The sequence below is a fragment of the Lipophrys pholis genome (genome assembly GCF_963383615.2).
Source record: "Lipophrys pholis genome assembly, chromosome: 12".
In the NCBI taxonomy this organism is placed as follows: Eukaryota; Metazoa; Chordata; class Actinopteri; order Blenniiformes; family Blenniidae; genus Lipophrys; species Lipophrys pholis.
This window is the reverse complement of record NC_137641.1, coordinates 22,205,475-22,222,671: the sequence shown is the minus strand read 5'-3', so window position 1 is coordinate 22,222,671 and position 17,197 is coordinate 22,205,475. Positions and strand designations below refer to the sequence as shown.

The 17,197-nt window shown below is 42.0% G+C and overlaps 2 protein-coding genes across 8 annotated transcripts in view; one reads left to right on the top strand and one right to left on the bottom strand.

The window, feature by feature from the left end:
* Positions 1 to 2,790, top strand: part of nedd4l (NEDD4 like E3 ubiquitin protein ligase) — a gene marked incomplete at its 5' end in the record, with an annotated part of 53,418 nt that extends 50,628 nt beyond the window's left edge. For all 6 annotated transcript variants that reach the window (XM_080477395.1, XM_080477394.1, XM_080477393.1 and 3 more), the window contains 2 exons: positions 315 to 387; positions 769 to 2,790. In XM_080477395.1, the coding sequence (XP_080333521.1) occupies positions 315 to 387; positions 769 to 871 (176 nt within the window). In that variant the 3' untranslated portion in view covers positions 872 to 2,790. The remainder of the gene's footprint in view (positions 1 to 314; positions 388 to 768) is intronic.
* Positions 2,791 to 5,599: 2,809 nt separating this feature from the next.
* Positions 5,600 to 15,680, bottom strand: alpk2 (alpha-kinase 2). Of its 2 annotated transcripts, none has more exons than XM_080477268.1 (10): positions 14,926 to 15,680; positions 12,159 to 13,665; positions 11,923 to 12,070; positions 9,923 to 10,050; positions 9,784 to 9,828; positions 9,399 to 9,697; positions 8,566 to 8,654; positions 8,260 to 8,477; positions 8,122 to 8,170; positions 5,600 to 7,829 (listed from the first exon to the last, which is right to left on the bottom strand). In XM_080477268.1, the coding sequence occupies exons 1-10, from the start codon at positions 15,676 to 15,678 to the stop codon at positions 7,586 to 7,588; spliced, it is 3,480 nt and encodes a 1,159-aa protein (XP_080333394.1). In that variant the 5' UTR covers positions 15,679 to 15,680; the 3' UTR covers positions 5,600 to 7,585. The 2 variants fall into 2 exon arrangements, with proteins under 2 accessions (XP_080333394.1, XP_080333395.1); XM_080477269.1 differs by lacking the exon at positions 14,926 to 15,680 and adding an exon at positions 13,880 to 14,165.
* Between the last annotated feature and the right edge of the window lie 1,517 nt (positions 15,681 to 17,197).

Genomic DNA, 17,197 nt, shown 5'->3' with positions numbered 1-17,197 from the left:
GATATGGTCAATGTAAAGACTGCCTTCTCTCCTGATCATTCCCTTTCCACGATGCCAAGTGATTAAAAATAAACAATGAACATCTTTATTTGTACGAAGCATTTTGTCACTCTTGCTTTTAACCTTTATATTGACAAAAATGCCTTAAAAACTGAATTTAATGTCCACTTATGTGTACATCCCGGCGCGGGAAAACCAGCGTATTGCACTGATCTTGCACACGAACCAGGAGGTTGGATTTGTGCTGTAATACATGCATGTCTGCATCTTGCCAACAAAGGGCGTCATAAGTTGTTGTTTCTTCTTTGTGCCAGGCTCTAACGGCCCTCAGCTGTTCACCATCGAGCAGTGGGGAACACCAGACAAGTTGCCAAGAGCTCACACATGGTATGACACACACACACACAAACACACACTTGTACAAACTGGTTTCACTTGGTAAAGTGAGCAAATGATCACTGGTGTAAAACACATGAAGGAATATAAAAGCTATTATAGTTCAACCTGGTGGAGTCATTGTGAGACAATCTACTCCATACATGAAGAGCTCATAACTGCAGAGTGAGAAGGATTTACAGTCTAATCTCACTGAATTGAAGAATCAAAATCAAATATTTTGAACAACAGGAATAGTGGCAATATGTTTTACTGGAAATGTCTGAGAAAAGAATAAAGATCAGATGTAACCTACAGAGACTTTCTCTTGTTAAATTCATCCAACATCTGGAGACTTTTGCTCATTTGGCTTCATCACTTCTTCCTCTTCAGTTTCAACCGCTTGGATCTGCCCACTTACGAGTCATTTGAGGACCTGCGGGAGAAGCTTCTCATGGCTGTGGAGAACGCGCAGGGCTTCGAGGGGGTCGACTAAAAAAAAGGCGGCGGCGCTCGACCAAATAACGGCGAAACACCGAAGAGCCACAGGGATGTCAACCCAGCTGCCGTAGCAGTTCTGTGCAAGCATGTTGTACTGTAACGCCAGACTGAGCCGCCTCCACAGCACGGTGGCTTGAGACTGTACAGCGACTCGTCAAGCCGATATGCCTCCGTCTTTATATCTTTACAGTGTGGCGGGTCACTCGTCCGAAGGTGCTGGGGCAGGACAGGACCGTTTCGAATGCTGAAATCTTATTAACCACAGGCATGAGTGATGAATGATGGGAGCTGGCCCCTGATCCACTGTTTCTTTCCCCCTCTGTCCTGTGAAAATCTACAGTGCTGGAAAACACCAATGCATTTCAACATTTCCTTTACGTACACGTTAGCACAGTATTCAAGCCCCCTCCAGGGGGGAAGGTGGGGGGGTGGGGGGTGGGGGTGGGGGGGTCTTAGCATGGCCTTAATCTGGCTCCTACATGCACTATTTCTCTTGAGAAACTGCAAATGGCACTCTGATCACAACTCTCTCAATTACTTCGACCAACACCAGATTACCTTAGGAATGCTAGCCAATCACATTTCAGGAAATGGGCCACACTCCTCCGTAGAGCCTTGTCTGCGTGGCGTGATCAGAAATCGCCACTGCAGCCTTTTGTAGAATATAGTCTTTGTTTTCCTTTTGTTTTGTTTTTTTTGTTTTTTTTTGCCACTGGTAAGGATCCAAGACTGAGGGGGATGAACTGAACCCCCAGACGATGACTTTTTATGGTAAAATTCTTGCAGGAAAGTACTTTCAGTGTATTTGTACTGATGAACAATGTCCTTTACTATTTTGACAACTATATATGACATGGTGTGTGAAGTGCAAATTTGGCTCGTCTGAGAAATGACTAATCCTTATCATTTGTTACTGTGATAGCAAATGTGTTGGAGAAAAAAAAATCAGTTTTTATATTGTAGTGCTTTGAAAGCAGCATGAAACTGTATCTTGTGTTTGCTTTGACGACATATTAATTTGGACGTGTGTTTGGGTCTGGAGGTCGGGTAATGGAAAAAAAACAAAACGTGGGGTTAGTTTCTCTGAGATGTCATGATTATATTAATATTCTCATGCCTGTTGCTGTTCATAATGCTGTAAATTGTTCTTGGAAAAAAAAGACATTTTAAGTTCTTTCATGCTATATAAATATATGTATGTATGTATTACATTTAACAGAAGTATTACTGATCAAGAACGCTAAAATGAAGCTGCGTGTGTGAGTGCGGGTGTCTGAGAGAAAAGCTGTGATTGCCACTGAATATAAAGCAGCACGTTTCTTACAAAGAAAGGAAAATGTGTTCCTCTTCTTTTTTTCTTTTCTTTTTTTTTTTAAATGTTCTTGATTCTCTCTCTCTCTCTCTCTCTCTCTCTCTCTCTCACTCAATCTCTCTCTCTCTCCTTTTTCTAACACCATTGAACCTAAAGGGCACTTTATAGATCACTGAGGTCATGTCGCCTGTCGTATGTCTTTTGTCATTTACTTGAATGTGATTCTTTTTATTTGTTGTTTTCATTCAGAGCACGTACTTGGTGCAATATAAATAGTCTGTAAATCTGGGCTGCTGCTAAGATAGAAAAAGTTGATAGAACTGAAGCTGAAACTTTATATTCTTCAGTACTCTTGTGTTTTTATCTCTTCTGTTGTCCTCATTATTTCCTCCCTTTGTGTTTCTTCCCTCCTGTGATCCCGTCACTCCAAAACTGATTTACAACAGATAATTCTCTTTTTTTTTTTTTTTTTTTTTTTTAAGAGGCTTTTCATTTTTTAATCAATGAGGGGAAATATAATTTTTTTTTGGGTTAAAATATTCCACCACCACCTGCAACTCTTTGTGGTCCATCTAAATTCAGTCGAATAAAAATGAAACTTCTCGGACTATTTGTTTGAATTCATCCAGATTTAACAGAATCAGAAGAACCATGTGATTAAAAATGCTGGAGAACAATTTTAATTAGCTCTTCTATAATGAATCTGACAATGGCACAAGTGGAACAGCGGTGACATGATATGATCATGGGCTAATATCAAGTATATTGAATATTTTTGTCGATAAATATTCTTTGTTAGAAAATTACTACTTTTTTCCTTTTCTATGATATTCCAAACACACCAACCCAGTTTGGTTAATTGGTGGCTTTAGATTGGGACTTTACAGAGATGGTTATAGTAGTCATGTTAGATATGTTAAATATGTGTGTAAAGGGTTTTTCTGTAAGTAAAAATATACTGATTAAATGTCTGTAATCTTGCAAAAGTAAAATCATGCAAGTTCTGAAATGGACTCGAATACAAAAGAACACATTTTTAATCTTTATTGATTAAAATGCATGTGCTATAATGTGCACACAAATTTATTACAATTCATATTGTATATGGATATATTATCTATTATACTATATCGGTTAATACACCCGTTTGAGTTTGAATGTTCTCCTGCATGTTTTTCAGTCCAAAAACATGCATACATGAAGTTATTTAGTAAGACTATCACCCGTGTGTGTCCATGACTGCAATTAATGTGAGTGTTGTAAGATGACGATCTTTAAGATTTCTATTTAATTCTTGTAAAGAAATCTATTGAAGTATGTAGAAAGTACACGTAAACACAACACTTACACTCATTTGACAAATTAAATACTACCTGCTTTTAAGTCTCTCCACAGAAGACCTGAAAACATGTTTCCTGGCCTCCGAGAGGTCAGTGAGAAATTCTTAATCAATTTAAAATCAGAGTACATGAAGTATACAATTCGACTACTTTTATCTTAAAGGTCATCAAGATTGTGGCTTTACAAATGACACCTTAATCCTTAAACCCATCTTCATTATGTAACAGGCTTTACCCCACAAGAATGGCACATATTTGTAAGAAAAAAGTAAAAGGGGGCTGATGAACAATCGAGAGGTTTAACAATATGGCAACGTTTCAGTATTTATTTACTAAAGTCCAAGGTGAAGCCATGCAGAGAGATTGTGGAGGACAGATCGTTGTGTGAAAATTCAATCGTCGTCATCAGATAAAACAAAGAGGAATACAAGAATCTTCCTGATGCTTAACGGTGAAGCTGTTCAAAGACATCTGACATGATGACTTTTAATATTTCAGCACTTTTTTGACACTACTACTTTTAATTCACAGTGAAACTAAAAGTTATTATGATCCTTTGTGGATATTTCAGATTATAGCTGTCTTTCATAACCATTTTTAAAAATATATATTTTTTTAATTCTTCAAGTTTAACCAACCTCAACACTTTATTCACATGTCAACTGATCTTGAGGATAAGTGAGTCCACTGTCATGATAGATGAAATAGACTTTAGGACTCTTTCTTTGGAGGTCTTTTTTGGTGAACGTGTGCACGTGGTGTGGTGAAGGGACCTCAGTTCATTCACACAAGCAATCTAAGAGTTATCAGCTCCAAGGACGAGCAAATAAAAGCCACCCTGCCAGTCCGGGGACACTTTATCAAGCCCTCCTACCCTCAATCTGGTCACAAACAAGCCGAGAGCGAGCTCTGTGTCTAAAACTAACAACTAAAACATTTGACTGGCTCAAAAGAAAAAAAAGAATAAATAAAGAGAAAAAGAATCAACCTGTGCGTCTGACTTCAAACATAAATATTAACATTTCAACAAAGGAGAGCAGAGGTCTGACACACACACGCACACGCACACGCACACGCACACGCACACGCACACAGTGGACTGTCCATCAGTTGCATCACAGCAGTGACCTGAATGAAACGTGGACAAGCAGGTTTAAGCCAAAAAGTAAAATCTGAGCAAACTGAGAAAAGCAAATGAGTTTCGCGGACATGTAATGCTGTCGCCTTGAAAATACTGTATTTCCAAATCTCCAATAATAGTTAAATTGATATGAAAATGAAGTGAGAAGTAAAGTTAAAAGTAAAATTATTTTTTCACTTCTGTAATTTCTATTAGTGTCTATTTCTGGTTCACAGTTCAAGATACATGCCTTTCTGTTAGTTCACCTTACATCCATCTGGGGCCCCGAGTGGCCCTAAGCAACTGCTAGAATGGATTTGAGGGTGCCGGCTATGCTTTTATTTTTATAGTATTACAATTATTATTTTAAATAAAAAGAAAAAAAATCAGAATATTTGACTGCATTCAGAGTAACTTCATTCAGTTTCCACAGGCTTTGGCGGCTTTTCACCTTTTCATCTCCATCAAAATGCAATCCTATGACGTGTACCTTTCTTTGGTCAGGTCACATCACCTGCATTCGTCTCAGTGGGATTTGTAGCTTTTTTTTTTTTTTTTTTTTTGGGTCTACCCCTCCTCCACTCTTCATTCACCCCCACTACCTTGTGGTCAGGGTCGATCAATACTTCCTCTGTAGCTTATCACTAATGTGCAACTGGCTGTTTGTCCGAACTCTGCTCTGTCTACATAAAGACTTGGACGAGGCAGCAGCAGAACTAAATGCTCGGCGGATCTCATGGTGAACCTGCAGGATGGACTTACACCCACATGGAGGAAGACGGAGCAGGAGGCTGCACGGTCGTCCCAACGAACGAATGAATGAATGAATGAATGAATTCACCAGGATTCACACGGTTAGAGCTCTAAGGTGAGTTGGTTGCATCCTTCATCAGATCTGACATCTTGAGTATTATTTTAATTTATCTTCATTTTTTTTTTTTTTTTAATGTTCGTTTATCTTTAAATCCTGCAAAAGTTTTTTTTTTTACAGCTCACACATATTGTGTATTAACTATAAAAGTGAAACAAAATCTATTGAGAATTGTGCAACTTCTAGTCTATTTGAGATAACATGAGGCCAAATTGATTATGAAACAAAGAAATTTAGACTATATAGTTTTTGTTTTTTAGTTTTTAAACAAATAAACTTTCTTAGTTCAAACACACAGTAAAGCACACAGCTGCACTCGTCCCCACAATCAGCAGAAAAACGACGAGTGGACTTTGGACACGTCAGCTACTCCTTCAGTATTTACTTGCTGCTATTTGATCTCTGTGTTCTTCGGTTGGTAGAAACTAAACTGAAACAGCTCAAATTGATTTTGGTTCACACCACAAGTGTGTTTTATTCTCTTTGCTTTAATTTCACCCTCGTGGCTAAACTACATTTCCCTCTTCAGCTTTTCCTCCAGGTGGCCCACCACCGACCTCGTGACCTGCACGTCTCCAGAAACGGTGTCCTCCAGAGCTGTGGAGTGTGACAATGGTGTTTGTTTCCTGTGTATCAAACGCCATTATCACACTAAATAGCTCCAGTGTGAACAGGACCTCAATGCGATTGCAATTCTTCTTGTGGTTTGTATTTTTTTATTTTATTTTTTTTAATGATCTTTACTACCTCGCCGCACTCACGCTCTGCCAGAGGAGGCGAAAACAGAAAGACACTGTACGCCGGTGTGGCAGAGGCAGTGATGGAAATAGATGGTTGTGGTGACACGTCGTGCACGATGTTGCGCCTCGAAGTGTCACCCACTTACTTTTGCAACTGAGGTGCTAATATTCTGCCGGCGATCTCCACCTGTATGAGTACAGATCAAAATAGATCATTTGTTTCCAGGCTAAAGTCAGGCGACTGTTTCAATCATGTAAAATAGGAAACTTTTTCTTTGTTTTTTTGTCGTTAATAAACCATTTATGTTTGTGTGTTGCCATGAACTTTACTCCCAAGCCATTATTAAAACATGCGATTATACACGATGGTCCTCAAGCAAACTATTCTTTGTGCCATACAATCTGCCACATTTGGCTTTTAAATCAACGTGGATCCCCTCCAGGAGCAGATGCAGTCCGTCAACAGAAATCAACACTTCGCTCACACACTGAACATCTCGTGCAGCAATGTCGACAATGTGGGTCGGGGATTTAGAGGGGCAACGTGAGAGCAGGACAGAGGGGCCTATTATTCAGACTGCTGCTGAATAGCTGGAATAACCCGGCGATCACGTCAGGTTTTCATGTCAGGTTAATGAGTGAATATTGGCTTCACTTTCACGTGCCTCTCACTCTGCGTCCAGTAAACGGCGGACACTCCATTCAATGATGCTGCACATATGAAAAACAAAGCGACAAGCACGAATGTCTCTGGTAATATATTCACAAATAAAGAAACCTTCACATTTCTCTTTGAATCCTTTCAAAGACGTCCCTCACATGAGCTGAATTATACAAATGACTCATCATGAAACAGTAGCATCACTGGCTCAGCAAATGTAATAAAATACTTAATATATCTTCATCAAAAAAAAAAAGTAAACTTTGTCATCTCTCACGTCAAACAAACAAACAAAATACTCTCATACAAACTACTTCAAGGACATTTCCTCTAAATAATTAATCAACCGGTCCATTCATTTAATGAACCGTTAGTCTGAAAACATCAGAAGTAGAAAAACAAGAAAACATCTGTAAAGAAACTCATTGCATCATCTCAGTCAAGCAGCCTAAGACATCACGGGTCACAACTGTGGACACGCTCATCGTTCCCAAGTCGAGCTAAAACGAACGCAGTCTTTCCAAAACCTGTCACATAAAATGATAAATACAACATTTCTCAAATAGTTAACACGAGACGGAGAGAAGGGAAAATCCACAGTTGCAAGGGTCACTTAATTCATTATGAAGTCCAAAGAAAGCAGGAAAAGTCCCCCGTGATGAATTTCACGACAAATCCTTTCGCCCGACATTGTCCCCCTTTTCTGACTTGCCCTTCAACGTTGGGCCAAATGTTTTCTTTTTGGGCGCAGCAGAAGGCTGGGGTTTGGGTTTCGGGGCAGCTGCGGGTTTTTTAGGCTTCGGTTGAAGGGATTTGAGTTCCAGGAGCTCACAGTAGAAATTACACTGATGCAAAGCTTTGAACTGGTCGATGAAGGAGGTGGCACAGTTTCCTTTGAATCCTTTGTATCTGAAAAGTAAAAAAAACAAACAACAAACATTGATATAGTACTTAGGGTAAATCAGAAGTTTACATTTAGACCAATCAGACATATCAGATTTTGCCGCAGTTTGAATTACAGCTGCTTAAAGTTTTAAAGATGATCCAACCATCCCAACAGGGCTCTTGTCAAAATACTCAAATTGGCAATTTTTTTGCTTTAAAAGCTTTTGATTTAAGGACAAATTGCCCACATGTTGTCACCTATGGTCATAATGTTATGGCTGATTGGTTTGTTGTTGGTATCCAAATAGATACTTACCCCTTCTTACAGGTGGCTATACCCACGTCAGTAAGCCTCATACCCACTCCTGAAAAATAGAAAGAGAGGTGTCAGTACAGTAAAGACTCTACGTTAATTCCGTTACTATCGGGTCTGGGTATTCTTCGCCTTGCTGACCTTGCATGTCAGTGACCAGCAGGTTGCCCTCGGTCTTCTGGTAGACCCAGTGCTGGAAAGCGCAGCACTTCTGGCCGGCCTCCGAGTCGCGTCTCATCAGGTTGATCTCCTTGCCGTCCTTGACCGAATACTTCACAAAGTCTCCGATCAGCTCCTCCTCCAGCGTGGCGTAAGGGATGTCATTGGACGGCCGGTGGATCAGGTAGATGGGAATGATCCTGGCGTGTGCATGAGACAGTGTCAGGGATAAACGGCAGGAACGCCCTGCGTGGAGTTAAGCAGCGGCGTCCTGAGGGTGTGACTCACTCTGGGACGTCTCCGAAGGCCTCGATGGACTGAGCCGCCGTGGTGTACGCTGTGATGTATTGCCGGGCCGTGTTCTGGACGTGACACTCCTGCAGAGCATGAAGACGATCACATTACAGTTACTCCTACAACACACCAACAAAGGATAATTGTGCATCAGTGAAGCTTCGATGAATCATCAGAGTATGGCTTTCTACTTTTACTCAATAGAAACCCAACAACCACCGTAACGTAAGGCAAATAAAGAATCAGACATTTTAGCATTTCAAGCGATGCTCACAACAAAGCCAGGTCAGGTTGTTCGATGACTGCCGCACAATCTTTTATGAGTCTCCTAAATGTCGATTTTAAGTTTTCAGTTCTGCGAAATAAATTCTTGATTTCAAGAAATATAGATGTTGCAATGCCAACCAGGGGATGTAAAAAAAGAAAACTATAATATACAAGTATACAGGATGTTCTGGTGAATTTGTCTTTATTGTCATGCACCTCACTATTTCTGCTCATTTTGTAACTGCAGCAGCACAGCAACTGTTCAGTAAATGTATATATTAAATAAAAGCCTCATACGACTGTTAGTGTATCTGCTCATGATTCTGAAGGAATCAGATTTAAAGTAATCGGATATCAATGTGAAGGTTGCCATACTTACTATTAACTGTACACATTTCCATGAGTTACATTAACACTTATATTCAAACTTAGAAAACTCTACATTCTGTGCTCGATTGTTTACAAAATGTACAAAGAATATTGTCCAAGATCTATTATTTCCATCTCGTCAACAATGAACGCATGTCGGGCGTACAACATCCTAACTGTGATGCTCTCACCTCCACAGCCAAAGTAAAATTCTTCTGAATGAGCTCCTCGTTGTTTTTGGTCCCGTAGCTGATGGCGTTGTGTACTTTGAGCACACAGGGATGTCCTGGCACGAGCAGGGGTATCTGGCCCCCGTGCAGCTTGGTCCGGAAAGCCCGCCGGTGCATCCCTTCCCCAAAGTGGGCCTTTTCAGTGAGGATGCTGATTTGTTTGTCCTCTCCAAAGTACTGGTCTGACAGGAAGTCCTCCTTGAACATCAGTTTGGAGAACTGGACATCTTCCTCTTCACTGGCCAGCTCCACTGGAGCAGCTGGGAAAAGGTAGAGAGTAGATTGAGTTATTCTCTTTAAGCTCACGTGTGGAGAGAAACCAAAAGGTTCTGGACTGAAAACTCACTTGAAATGATCTTTGGAGATTGAGGGATGACGATCTCGCTGAGCACTGCCAAGAGACAAAAACACGAGATTAACTTTTTATTCTTGTTTGTTCAGGATGGTAGCCCTTCTTCATATTTGCCTGTCTTTATTTTTCTTACCTTCGTATGTGAGCACATAGTCCAGGGTGACTGACCCATGCGCTGTGCTGAGACGACACTGGTACTTGCCAAGATCCTTGTGAGAAGCATTGTTGATGGTCACTGACACTCTGCTCTCGTCCCCTGCACTTCAAACAGAGACACACAATCAGAACATTAGGGTGAATTAAAAAAAAAGAAAGAAAAAAAAGTTCCGTGGGAGTTTAAAGTGAAAAAAGTTGGTTTCAAGTCTTGCAAAATTAGCAAAGTTATGATTAATAGTGAGCAGATCTCCGGCCCAATGTTGATCTGTATTCAAATGCCATTTTACACACTGCTCATGCTTGATTGGAGGAAAACAGAAGTGCTGTTCAGTATGTCCTTCTTTCATGTATCTTTTCAAATAAGACATTTCACTGAACAATTTTCTAATTACATGGTCCAGTGAATAATTACAAAGTGAGATCATGAGTTTCAGGTGAGACAGTTCTCGCTGAAACATCTATAATGTCTTGAGTCACATTGATTCTGTGGTTTTTCCCTGAATAAATATCCATTACAAGCTTTAGTCTTCAGTAGAAATACAATTCGATTAATTACAGAAAATTGTGCAATTAATTAATTCTTTTATTAATCGATTGACAGCACTAAATATAATATAATATGATTTGATATGATATGATCTGGTCTGATATGATGTGATATTACATGAATTGTTTTTAAGTATTGTATTTACTTTGATAGTTGCTGCAAATAGATATTTACCTGTTGAACTAACTATTCAGTCGTTTGTTTCAGGAATCAGCGGGCTTTGTGGCGTGCATAAACTTAAACCTGTCAATCAACCCACCCTCAGCCAATCACTGGTCTGGTCTCCGCTGTGCTTCACAGTGATTGGTGACGGAATGAAAAGAGGCGGGAACTGAGCAACAGGCGCTGTAAACCCCTTCAGCTGTTACAGGTAATGCTAAGAGAACCAGGTGTTTCCTTTCTGAACGTGGGCTCGCTATGGTCACAACTTCCATGTGACTTTTACTGCATAACAGGTCATTCAAAGGTTCAACAGCCTCTTTGTTTTTACTACTACAGTGGCTAACTCACTCTTTAGCCTCTCAATAGCCTCGTGTTTTTGTAAACATACAGTAGCAGTAAACATTTTTACATCACATGTATTTTGGCTCCACAATCATGTGTAATGTTACCTTAGAAATCCTTAATGTTGCCGTCAAGAGGGCTCAGTTAGATTCTCCTCAACAGTCAACAGGAGTTCAGATCAACAGTGACCATTTGGCTCAGTAGACAGGATGGAGGAACCCAGAAGCTGTTCAACTGTTTTCATGTACAAGTGTAAGGAACCCACTGAAAATGTGGTCATTTTAACTGTTACTGATTTCATGAAAGTAATCAATGGGTAACCCATTATTGTCAACATTAGTGGTGCCATAATATGTCACTGTGAAGACGTTATTTGCAACAATGGTCATTTATGAGTGTAGTTTTTTTTTTTTATTATCCTTTTTTAAGTTTGGCATGTTTGACCTGATTGGTTGTCTCTGATCATTTTTTCTTTTCTTCTTAAATCACTGACACTTGATTTGTGTCTCTGTCATCAGTCTTATGTCATTTGCATATGTTTATGTAGTAAATAGTACTGATTTGTTAATTTATTTAAGCTTTATGAAAAACTCAAGTATTGCCCATCTCTCAGGTTGTCTCTTAGTGTTTAATTTGTAGTTACCAAATGCTCCTGTTGATATTGTTTCCTGGTCAGTTTCTCCATGTTGCTGCCTGCTTGTTCCTTTCCTCTTGTTTTAATAGGAACTGATGATGTCACCAGACTCTCTATGGCTTGTTGGTTTTGCTTGCTAACTGCAGTGAACATTGAAGTTACATTAAAGATCACAGTTGCACTTTCGTTAGAGGTGCACACCACTAGCAAAGGCTCTGTGTCAGAAAAGTAGGTGGTCTGGTACTACGTGGAAAGGTCACGCATGGGATTGTTGTAAAATTAAACTAAATACCTTCTCTTGAGCTCGGCCAGGACAGCGCCCTCTCTGCTCCAGGTCACAGTGTAGTTGGAGAAGACGGCAGCAAACTGACACCACAAGCACAGACTCTGAGGGTCGCCGCTCACAGACACTGCCTGGATCGGCTGCACCACCTTGAGTTCTGAATTCATGAAGATGGAAGTCAATGATTACAATGATTATCAGAAGAACAGGTTGAACGCAGCTTCTTTGTTAGTATCTTTCCTTACCTTCCCTGGGTGGGATCTTCTGTTTGACCACTTCACTGTACGCCTTCCTACGATTTGCTGCGACCTCGGCTTTGGGCTCGTCTGCCTTTGCCTTCGCTGACGTTCCAGGTAGTTTGGACTCCAAAGCGCTCAAGATCTTCGCAAACTTGTCCTCTGATAGACGCCGCCTTTTGATGGCGTCATCTTTGAGGGGACTGGTGAATTTTTTGGGCTGGTGGTCTTTGTGGTCAGTGTGTTGAGGAAGTTTGGCGTCTCCCTGGGATACTTTAACCTCCGATTGGGCCTTTTTATCGGCACCGCCTGACTGATCGCTGTCCTTTTGAGCTTTAACATCCGGTTTCGCCTCAGAAAGGTCAATTCTGCCTTTCGCAGTCTTTGGTTTTGCTCCATTTTCCACCTCAATCAATGGCTCCCCGAGACTCACGCTTGACACTGCAGTCTGACCATGTTTCTTTTTCTTCTTGCCGTGTACCTTGGTTGTACTTTTCTCATTCAAAACATCAGTATCAATCACCAGTTTATCCTCCTTGACCTCAAGCCCGGCTGCTGTGTTCTCACCATTGTGATTTTCTGCAGTAGCAGGGTGTGTTTCATGCTTTTTGCAGGTCTGCTGTGTGGAACCGAGGTGAGATACAATGTCCTGCTTTTTAGAAGCTTGTGCACCGTGATGATGTCCAGTGGATCTGTCCTTTTTGGAACGCGATCTGTTCTCAGCAGAGCCCTTGTGAGTTTTATGAGGCATGTTTTCAGTTGTTTTCTGATTCTCGGTCTGTTCAGCTATAGAAACTGGTTTTGGAGCCCTGTAGGTAAAGGGCTCATTCAAATTCAAAGTGATGCATGCAACATGGTTCTTCCTCGAGATGAATAGATGATCCCCAGGTTCTGCGATTAGTTTATCACGTTGTCTGTTGAAGTCGGTAATCTCCTGGAATATAGTTTTTTCTGCATTAAGGAAACAATCTGCAGCATCACTCGTGCCTGTTCCCACCTCTGGTGAAGATTTCCCAGCAGCGCGTGCTCTATTTTCCTTTTGATGAATCAACTCCGCACTTTCCTGGGATGGCTTGCCAGTAATTCCATCTGAGGCTGGCGCGACAGTGCACCGTCGTAACAACTCACAACTGAGGCCTCTGTCATTGAGATGCCTTTTTGCAAAAGTCTGATCTCCTTCCAAACTGCTGCTTGCCCGACACACGAGGGAGGAGCCGATACTCAGTGGGGCTAAGGGCATAATAAACTTAGGACTCCCCCACTGTGGCCCCACCTGACAGGCCCCATCAAGGTCTGGCAAAGTGTCAAATGGCAAGTGTGTGTAGACATTAACGTGCTGGCCAGGTTGCGTGTCCACACCTGGCACACGTGAGCCCGTTGGAGAGTGTGCGGGGAAGAACCCGGGATCTGCTGCAGGTTGGTTTTCCTCCTTATTGGACTCAGCGAGACGACAACGCCAGTCCAGCTGGGGGACACTGCAGTTGTCTGTCACTTCACGCCGTCCATCACCAAAAGTCTGATAATGAGAAAGGACAAACACAAAAATACAGTTAATATAAAGAATTGCTGCACTTATCTGACTGATGTATTTATTTACTTCTCTTTCAAGGGGTTAGAATGCATAACTTAGAACGATATTGTCAAAATACTGCCTCAAAAGTCAATAACAATCTCACTGTACATTATCACAGTCACTTCAGATCTTTTCACAGTTTGTAATCCACACATACCTTTCTGTGAAGCCACAAATCAGACGTTTATGAAACACCATGCTCCTATATCCCATCCACCAGTCCATATGTCCTACAGGCAACTGAACCCCTCAGTGTCACTGTCTTAGCCCGGGGCTCCGGCTATGCTTTACACATGTAAACCAATCAAAAGCAGCCTTCTAGGCGTCAGGACCTGGGGGTGGGTTTTTAAAGGAGTTGTTGTGGGTGTGTTAAAGGGTAAGAGAAAGAGAGTAAGTGGAGCGTCGTGTTTCAATCCTCAGCTGTGCTCTCCTCTCAGTCCTCCACCCTGACACTTCGTGGATGTATGCTATTATCATCAAACTCTTCGCTATTATTAGATGCCATTTCTGACCATCTGGAGTTTTTTTTTTTCCTCTAAGGCACTCCAGTTTTGTTCAGCCAACACACACACACACACGTACACACAGCTGTCTGCCTTTGAAATGCGAGCCAAAGGACTTATCCAATAATATAGAATCAAACATCTATGCAAGTCCTTGGCTGCACAGCTCGTGGCTCCAATCCAAAGCAAGCCGATAATGCTTGTAAGTCTCACGTGTGGGTGACATACACAGATTTTGGATTTGGTGCATCAGCTGACAGGCTGTCAGTACTAAAGGTATGACAACACTGACAAGGACAAGAGCGGGAATGTCTTTTAGCGTTGTGTCTTTCCAAAGCACATCATGGATTTGTCTGTTGGCCAGTGCTCTAAAGGTGACTGCTTATTTTTCTCTTGTGTGAAAGGTGAATCTTTTCCATTCGGCCCTGTCTTCTTCCACCACAAGTTAGGAGGGAGCAGTGTGTGTGTGTGTGTGTGATGCGATGTTGCTTTGGCAAGTAAAGACACAGGACAATACAATACTTAAAATTAGTTGGAAAACATCAAGTCTAGTCTTTTTCAATCAAACTCAAATTTCCCCTTACACTGGTTTTTATTACAAAATAAGTTATAGTAGGACAAGGCAACAAACATTCACTTGTATGTAATGCTTCTTCAAATTAAACCATAGTCACAATTCCATAATAATAAGCAGTCTTACCTTTGCTGGAGAGTCCAACTCTGTATCCTCCGTTATGTTCAGAGTGACTGGCTCTCTCTTGCTGATAAAGATGTCTCTCTCCGAAGATGTGACACGGCCATCAAACTGAGAAACATCCAAAACACCATAGGCCGTAGATCTGGGTATATCAATGCCGTATCCTCCGAGGCACCCCACGGTGACATCGGATGACCCCATGAATGAGTGCTTGGAGGTAGTGTGAGGAGAGCTTTCTGATCCCACCGGATAATTTTCTTCTTGTGTTGAGTCACACAAAGATTCTTCACTCTGGGAGCTGCTTCTGTCACAGAGTTCAAATCCTGGAGCTTCGAGACATAAAAAGCAGCTTTGACTTGAATAAAAAGAGCCCTGTGGGGTGTTCTGCTCCTTAACTGGCTGATCCTCAACACCCATAGCCGACTGTAGTGGTGCCTGCTCTGTTGTTTCGAGGTGCTGTGCCTTTTGGCCGCTGGGAGTAGTCACTTCAGCCAACGCCTGCGTCAGAGCATCTATCTCAGCGCCGATCTCTGTGAAGGCGGCTGTGAAGTCGTCTGGTGGAGCCTCGATGATCCCTGTCCAGTCTGAGAGTGCACTTGTCCAGCTGTCCACTGATGACCACCTCTCAACCCTTGGCCCCCAAACCCTGGTGTCATCGCTGGACCAGCCAATCCCATCGCTCCCATCGGGGTCGCAATCTGACACTTGTGTCTCCCCTGGGAGAAAGGATAAGTCAGCTGAGAACCCCGATTGCATCATGGCGTGGTTTGTCTCATCGGAAACGTATGGATTTTCAGTATCCTCACCAGCCAGGTACTGGCATGCGTCCAGCCACAGCTCAACCGGGCTGTCGTTGGACCGTGATTGCGGGGTCAAACCTTCGGCCTCTGCTTTACCTTGCCGCGCATCGTTTCCTGACAACGATCCTGCCTGCCAGGCATGTGCAGCAGGCGGCTTTAGCTCTGACTCATTGATCTCTGTATCGCATTCCTCACTTGATCCTGGATGACACTGTGTCACAATGTCTGTTGAATCACACATCAGTACATGCGTATCAGACTCATGGTTAAAACTTCTCTCTTGTGTTTGTGGTAATGGATGGTATTCGGGACATTTAATCTCCACCGGGCTCAGGATGAAGTCTTGTGTGTCACTTTCAAAGATATAAAGCTCTGATAGTGGGGCTGCACCGGCTGTATCGCTCTCTAAACTATCTGAATGTGGTGATAATGACCTTGGTAAAGAAGAAGCTTCACTGTAGTCAGCACTGAAGTTGTGGCTGGAAAAAGCCTCAGTGGTGAATGAGTCTATCAGACCCTCAGAATATTCAGAACTACTATTTTTCTGTGTGCGAGATTGATTTTTCGCCCCATAAAACTCAGAGAAAGTTTCCGAATGGCGTGAAAAAAGATCCCGAGAGAGCTGAGGTAAAAGAGGGAAAGCAGATTCTGCTGAGCCGAAACAGCAGTGAACCCTGAAGTCGTCATCCTTTGATGTCTCCGAGCAAACTGGTAAACACTGTGATAAATCATAGTCGCACCACGACGACGTCAAAGCCACAGAGTCGGCGCTGTTCTCCCGACGGAGGCATTTGTGAATGTTTAGCGGGGATTTGTCGGCGGAGTCTGAGTGTCGGGATGCACACTCTGTTTGTGGTTCAGGTGCAGACGATGTGTTCTCTGCTGAACTCTGCAAATGAAGGTCTGCATCCTCAGTTTGACCGTCTGTGATCGGTGGAGGCGTCTGTCTTTGACCATCTGGACAAAGCAGTGACCGATCCATGAAGACTCCTAGATGAGGTTGTGGGGTTTAAAGCATAAAACAGATGTCAGTCTGTCTGGATTTTCTTGCCTCATTCCTCTCATTGTGGGGAAAAAAAAAAAAAAAAAAACAGCCAATCCTTATGATGAATTAAATACCTGCAAAGTGACGCATGAAAATGAGCAGAAAACACAAACATTCACAATTGGATCACAAATTCAAGTGAAACCTGGATTGCAGGATCTTGCTGGATGTATTTAAAGTAAAGCCCACTATCTCCCTCTAGCTGTCACTTAGTGTGACATGTTTATCTAAACGGCAGGACATTGCTCATTTGTAGTCTATTTTGAGGACTTTTAAAAACACTTCACATGCCTGAACAACAGGAAACCATCCTGATTGGTATTTGTTGCTAAGAACAACTCCTGCTGTGGTGGTTGTGCTGCTGGAAAATAAAGTTCCTGCCCAATACTCTCAAATAAGCTGTGGAAGGAATGTCATACTTAAATTGTGA

Coding starts and splice junctions, on each gene's coding strand:
- alpk2 (XM_080477268.1), bottom strand. CDS start 15,678: ATGCAATCGGGGTTCTCAGCTGACTTATCCTTTCTCCCAGGGGAGACA. Junction 13,666..14,925: donor AGTTGGACTCTCCAGCAAAG/GTAAGACTGCTT, acceptor TCTCATTATCAG/ACTTTTGGTGATGGACGGCG. Junction 8,171..8,259: donor GCTGGTCACTGACATGCAAG/GTCAGCAAGGCG, acceptor TCTATTTTTCAG/GAGTGGGTATGAGGCTTACT.